Source organism: Macrotis lagotis, chromosome 1, assembly GCF_037893015.1.
Source record: "Macrotis lagotis isolate mMagLag1 chromosome 1, bilby.v1.9.chrom.fasta, whole genome shotgun sequence".
NCBI classification, from domain to species: Eukaryota; Metazoa; Chordata; class Mammalia; order Peramelemorphia; family Peramelidae; genus Macrotis; species Macrotis lagotis.
Window position 1 is genome coordinate 527,224,683 of NC_133658.1, and position 7,488 is coordinate 527,232,170.

General features: G+C 35.3%; 1 protein-coding gene across 5 annotated transcripts in view; it reads left to right on the plus strand.

Annotated features, from left to right (window-relative positions):
* Positions 1 to 4,230, plus strand: part of TAB3 (TGF-beta activated kinase 1 (MAP3K7) binding protein 3) — an 89,654-nt gene extending 85,424 nt beyond the window's left edge. For all 5 annotated transcript variants that reach the window (XM_074214205.1, XM_074214203.1, XM_074214202.1 and 2 more), the window contains one exon: positions 1 to 4,230. In XM_074214205.1, the coding sequence (XP_074070306.1) occupies positions 1 to 149 (149 nt within the window). In that variant the 3' untranslated portion in view covers positions 150 to 4,230.
* Positions 4,231 to 7,488: the final 3,258 nt, after the last annotated feature.

Here is a 7,488-nt window from a genome sequence, read left to right on the forward strand (position 1 = left end):
AGCATCCAAATGACTCCAAACAAACTCCAAGGACCCATCCACAAGATGAAGACTTTGAGGGAGCTCCATGGAACTGTGAGAGTTGCACCTTTCTGAATCACCCTGCATTAAATCGCTGTGAGCAGTGTGAGATGCCTCGGTACACTTGAGTCAAGAAAAGGCTGAGAGGGACATTCCAAGTCCCCCCCTTGCCTCCCTGCCCCCCCCCCCCCAGAGGAAGAGGAAACCTGGCAACTCCTTCAGACTATCTGACCAGTGTTTTACTTTCCAATTTCCCAAAGGAAAGGAGATTTGAAATAGTATCCACTTGTCTACCACTCTAAAGAAAAAATGAAGGGGGTGTTTTTCTCTCTTAACCACATTGTGTGCTAAGTTGGTGGGATACTTGAAACCAGAAAAGGATTCACTCCTCAAAGAATGTATACAGGAAAGCCAAGAGCTACTCCTGTTTAATCCCTATGGCTATATTTACTGCTCAGTGGCCCTTATTTCTTAAACTTAGAACTTTGAGTCACAGTGCAAACTGTTACAGTTATCCAGACAAACTGTGACATGCTAGCACAGACTCACCTGATCAGAGTGTGCTGGAAAAGGCCGCTTCCATGCTCTGCCAGATTTTATCCTGCTGAAAAAGAAGTCAGGAAAAAGCAACCAGATTATTTTATGTGCAGAGTAATCAGAGGATGTTTGTAATTGCTGCTTTCTTCAGGGGTAATTTCAATCTCTACCTACAGACAGACAGACACACACACACACACACACACATATACACACACATATCAGGACATAGGCATGAGCCTTATTTTACTGAAGGTACAATCAGAGGTGGTAAAATCCCTTTTGCTTGTACGGCATTCATTAAGCTGTATCAACACTGGTAACTAACAGAGACCTAATTATGCCACATAATGGATAAAAAAAAAAGTTACTGCATGCTTTTATTAGGCTATTGTGTTTTTACAGCTAACAAGTTCCCATAAAGTCTGCTTTTATATGTGACACTCATCAGATTGTGCTTTGCTAAAAGTACAGTGAATGGATGCCAAATGCAGACCAGTTCCAGATTCCATTTGGAATACTCAAGCTCAGCTGTGGTTATGTATGAGAAGTGTTGGCACCCTGTTACTTAGGCCTTTTCTCAGCTTCCAATTTTGTGAAGAATTCATGATGTTTACAGCACAGACAGTACTTTGTGCCACAATCCTGATTTAGCTGAAATATAATCAATATTAGCTTATAAAGGTTTATTTGCACATTGTTAATAAACCAGCAAGTTGAAATTGCAGATGGCTAATCTTGTAAAGTTGTCCATTGCATTTTGGGGAGGCTGGTCAGGAAATGTTATTAGAAGAATGATAAATACAAAGGACTGTCAAACTAAATCTAACTAGGATAGCTATGGAGTTTGATATCCTTTATTTAAAGGTAATATTAGTCATTCTTGCAATCTAAATAGCTATAGTGAAACACTCCATGTTTATGAAACCACAACTTTGGAGTGTGGGTAAATGAATGTAAGGTAAAGATTATATGTGATGGACTAGAATATCAACACTGATGGAAAATTAGGTATAAGGGATTTTATTATTCCATTTTGTTACAATAATTTAAAAACAAATATTTTTTCTCCCACTGATGCCATTTTCCTACCATGCTCAGAATAAGATTGTGATCTCTGGTGAATCAAAACAGCAGTAAAGTTAGTAGGTCTGCCATTACTAAAGAGTCATCAGTTGTATTATTCTATTTAGAAATTTGATCTCTGGCAGATTTTGGAAAGTAAGCTGCTCTAATAAGTATAATAAAACCAAAGCATCAGAGCATTAATAGTTTTCTATCAATGACCCAAAGTCCATCAAAATTCTAATTTCATACTCCAACACAAGCCTCAAATTTATTCTTCTCATATGTGGAAGAGTATACATCAGATTATCTCACAGAATAAACATTTTAGTGTGTTATTGTGGAATCACACTGATTAAAACATCTCTATCACAACTATGGCAAAACTGTGAAAATGGTGAGAAAGCAGATGGACTAACACTTTATTGACAACACTTCCAAAAGGTTCTGTAACACTGGTATCTTTTAATCTTGTGTTTTCAGCAATCATGTACCAGTCCTATTGTTTTCTGTACACCAATGCCTTTGCCTTGCTATGATTTCACATCTCTTGTTTATTGATGGTCAGCCCTTTTAAAAATAATATTTTAGGGGGAAAATACTGCTTGGGGTCACTCCATCTAAAACTTTAACAATAATAGATGCTGACATTTTAGAATTGCAGCAACCAAATTGACCTTTATTAGTTATTCAACTGAGAATGGAAGTAGCATGTTTGAAAATACTTTGATATTTTATTATTGGCTTTTAAAAAATTCTGCATGAAATGCATCAAAGTAAAAAAGTTGTTACCATACAGTAGATGCATGGTTTCTGGTACTTGGTGATATTTCTAGTCAATCATAGGTTTCACATGCCAGGGGATATGAAAAAAAGATGTCCTTGGATAGGTACTTAGAGTGGTTATAAAGGAAATAGAGGTTAATTTTAAGGAGATTTTGTGTATGCTAATTTGTGTGTGCTAAACCAGATATACTGGTTTAGATTGTCATTATAAAAAAAAGTGAAACTTTGCCACTGATAGATTAGGTATGCTTAAATATTTAGTGTATAAAGAATGTGAGCCTGTGTCCAATTTAAGCATTAAGTCACCAAAATTTAAGAAATGGACAATGCCTTTGAAAATTAGAATCTAGTAAATTTGGCAGAGACAATGGCAAATAATTGAAAATTATCTTAACTCCTGTTCAGCCTAAGAGATAATATGTTGATGCAGTTTTGGTCAGTCAGTATACTACTGGTTTCTAAAAACAGCATTTCAGTTAACATGCTACTAGGTTGATATAGATGGTAATGTACACAATAGAATGTAAACTTTTATGACATTTCACTATACTGATAAATTTTTTTTAAATCATTTAACTCAAATTATGGAATAGTTCTCTAAAATTTTAATTGAAAATAGAGGAGCCAAAGTCCTTCCAAGCACCCTAAAATGCATTGAATTGTTATTGTTAACTCTATTTGGGGGAAGAATTAGAGGACTGGGGTGGGGAACGGGACTGGTTGATAAAGGAAGCTGAAGAAAATGCATTTGTAAAACCTTAGTCTTAGAGCAGCAGATTAATGATGTAGGGAGAGGAGTGGTGCTACTTTGTTTGTGTATTTTCCCACAAAATGGTAAGTGTGATGAGCAATGTAATATTTTTAAAGAGCTGGTCTCAATCTTAGTACTTTATGATTACAAATAAAAAAGAAATCAATGTCTCAGTAAATTTTGTTAATTGCTTTATATGTCACAGTTATTAGGATCTCATATCCAGTCTTTCTGTGGCAAGTTATATATAGGATTTTGAAAGCAAATTATAAATTCCTTTTTAAGTGAATATAATTGAGGAAAGTAAAAAGGTAAAAATTATGTTTAAATGTGTAAAAATATTGATCTTAAAAGAAGTCAGTGGTACACCCTGGAATGTGAAAATGTCTTTTCCTAATTAAAGGTTCAGTTATTTAGTTTACCAGTGTTAATGAAATGACTTCATGCCACAATGATTGTGTGTGTCACACATACACACATATACATAATTATATATTTGCAGAAACTAGAAGTAAAAAGTGTACTTTGCAAAACCGGAATAATTGGGCACTGACTGTTGCATCACTACTGTAATTTATGGAAAGATTAAGCAGTATTTTCTTATTTTTAATTTTGATGACATTTTCCACATTCACCAGAGGTACATTTTCAGTATTATTTACATCCTCAAATATTTAAATACACGTAGACTGCCTGACTTGAGCCTTCAAAGGTCAATGGGATTATGACATTAGTTAATTTTAATTTTTCAAAGCCATGAAAAGTTTTTTTAAGAAGCTGAGCATTTCTAAATCTTTATTTATAATGATATCAATAATGTACCTAATCCATATTTCCCTATTGTAACAGGATTGATCACAATTTTTTTCATTAAAAGGAAGAGCTTAATAAATCTTGTAAATAATGGTGTCTATTTTAGATTTCTGTGTACGCTGTGAATGAAATTATTTTGAGATGAAATTGTACAAAGGCATTAAAAGGCTATGCATGCATCGTACCTCCAACCAATACATATTTGGAGAGTCGCAGATTTCCTGCAAAATAAATTAATAAACTAAGAAAACACTACATTCTGTATCTCTTTCTGTGCGGAGTTGAATAAGACCAAGCATAAATTATTTTTAGCTTCAGGATCTATATTTTTATTCTGAAGAACACTAACCCACTAATATATTGTGCTTCTGTTCCTCTTAATTGCAAGAGGAAAAAAATCAACACTACTGTTAGTATAATTTTTGTTTTTTAAAAATCTAGTGAGCAAATAAAAATAGATTTGCTTGCTAGTAGAAAGTTTTTGAAGTCAGAGCATAATGCTACTATCTGTATTTTGATGAAATTCTTTTTATAACATTCGTTATATAATATGTAAAAGGATAAAGATTTTTACTATTATCTTAAAAGAAAATCCAGGTATTTAAAATTAACTCTGAAGAATGATGTTGCTACACACAACGTCCCTAGGTCAGTCCTTAACCTACTTTTGCCTGATTTAACCTGCTCTGGGAGTAGTTGAACATACATTTATTGTAATGTTGAATTTTGATTTAAATGAGAATGTAGGAATGAAGTTCTAATAAATCTCAGTATAAAGTTCTCCATTTCTTATTTTTATCCACTCAGAATTAATCCTATTAATCCTCTTTGTTATTGAATCAGAAAATATATTATTTTTAGAACCACAATTTTTGCTAATGGTTCTTAGATCTTCTTTTTAGTTCTTGAAATACTTTCAGATCACCAGTACAATCAGGTAATCTATTTGTAATTTCATCATGCCTTTAGGTGAGTTTATTTTCATGTTTGCCAAGTCAGGGTTTGATTGAGGTTTTTTTTTTGGAGAACTGGAAAACTGGTTGTAGCTTTAAATAGTCTAAATCACATTCTCTGAATCAGGATGTTTGTAGACTATATAAATTAGATAGAATAGTAAGGAAAATTCAAATAGGATTTCTTTTTGCAATCAAATTTTATGGCTTTCAGAGTGGATTTTTTTTGGGGGGGGTGGAGTAGTGTTTTCACTAAACAGAAATTATATTCTATTGTCTATAAGAATAAGCCAAAAGAAATGGCAAATAACCCGAGAGCAAAAATACTCAGTAGTAGGTTGTATGCACAAACACACACAGACACATACACACAGAATATCTTATGCTTCAGCTGAAGTTAAAAAGGAAGGGATAGCACTCATAATCTCAAAGTAAAGACAAAAATTGAGAAATAATGAGGAAAATTACATTTTGCTAAAATACCATAGGCAAGTATTAACAATAGTAATGATAAAATCACTAAACATATCCACCAAATGACAGAAACCAAATTCTTTAATTTTTTCCTATTACATGTAGTTTTTATCATCCTTTTAAAAGATTTTTGAGTTCCATATTTTTCCCTCCCTTTCTTCTCCCCTCCTTATGACTGCTTCTGGTTCTTGCCCTTTATCAAAGAAGACCAAAACAACATCACTCTGTTGGAGACAGTGTGTCTGACTGTGGTTGATTAACTCAATTCAAGCTCAGAATGCTCTACTACAGGCTGGGCACAAATAGAGCATGCAACCATTTTCTTTGAGCTGCTTCCATTCTGCCTTCCTCATAGAGTGCAGCATCTTCAATGATGAGGGCATGCCAAGCTGGGCGGTCCTGTGCCAGTGTCTCCCATGCTATACAGTCAATTCTAAAGTTCTTCAATGAGACCTTCAGGATGTCTCGGTATTACTTCTTCTGACCTCCCTTGTGAGCGCTTGCCTGGTGTGAGTTCTCTGTGAAATAGGTTTTTTGGCAAGCGTATGACTGGCATTCTAACAACGGGCCCAGCCCATCAAGTTGGTCCCTGTGGTAATGCTAGGAATGCTAGGCAGTTTAGCTTGAGAAAGGACCTTGGTGTCTGGCATCTTCTACCAGGTGATTTTCAGAATCTTCTTAAGAATTTAAATGGAAGAAATTCAATTTCCTGACATGGCCCTGGTAGACTGTCCAGGTTTCCACAGGTATATAGCAATGAGGTCAGGACAATTAGACCTTCAGTTTGGTAATCAGTCTAATACTTCTCTCCCACACTTTCTTTTGGAGCCTCCCAAATACTGAGTTGACTGTGGTAATGTGTCAACTTTATTGTCAATGTGTACCTCCTTGGAAAGGACACTGCCAGGGTAAGTGAACTTGTTTACAATACTCAAAACTTATCCATTTGCTGTAATCAATGGTTCCACGTATGGGTGGTGTGGTGCTGGCTGATGGAGCTCCTGTGCTTTCTTGGTTTTAATTGTTAAACTAAAATGAGCACAAGCATTAGAGAATTGAGCCATACTTTGTTGCATCTAAGCTTCAGGGACTGCATTGAGCACAATAATCTGCATACAGAAGATCATGCGCCAGCACTCTCTCCACTTTGGTCTTGGCTTGTGGCTTTTTTTTAAAGTTTTTGCAAGGCAGTGGGGTTAAGTGGCTTGCCCAAGGCCACACGGCTAGGTAATTATTAAGTGTCTGAGGCTGGATTTGAACTCAGGTACTCCTGACTCCAGGGCCAGTGCTCTATCCACTGTGCCACCTAGCCACCCCATCTTGTGGCCTTTTCAAGAATTTGCCATCATTGCTGTAACTGACTTTGAGACCACGTTCATCCTCAGTGAAGGCATCTGATAACATGGCTGACAACATGCTAAAAAGTATGGGAGCAAGGACACATACTTGTTTTACAATAATGTTAAAATTTTCCATATTAATCATGTTGTGAAAAAACGCGAGACAAAAACAGTTCAAAAATGGAAAAAAGTGTATGCTTTGTTCTGTGTTCAGAATCCATAGTTCTCTGAATGTGGATGGCTTTTTTCAACACTAGTCTTGGAATTGGCTTTGATTATTGTGTTGCTGAGAAGAGCTAAATCTATCATAGTTGATCATCAAATAATGTTATTGTCAAGGTGTACAGTATTCTGATTGCTTATACTTCTTTGAGTTCATATTTTTCTGAAATTACCTTTTCATGATTTTTTAAACTGAAAATAGTATTCCATCACATTCTTATACCACAATTTATTCAGCCATTCCCCAGTTGAAGCCATATACTCAATTTCCAATTTTTTGCCACTTCAAAAAGAGCTGCTATAAATATTTCTGTCCTTATGTATCCTTTTCCCTTTTTTATCCTATCTGGGATGTAGATCCTGCAGTGGTATTGCTGGATCAAAAGGATCACCTATAGCCCTTTGGGCATAATTCCAAATTGCTCTCCAGAATGGTTAGATCAGTTCTGAATTCCACCAATATTGCATTAGTATCCCATTTCCCCCAATCCCTACCAATATTGGTCGTTTTTCTTTTTTGTCATTA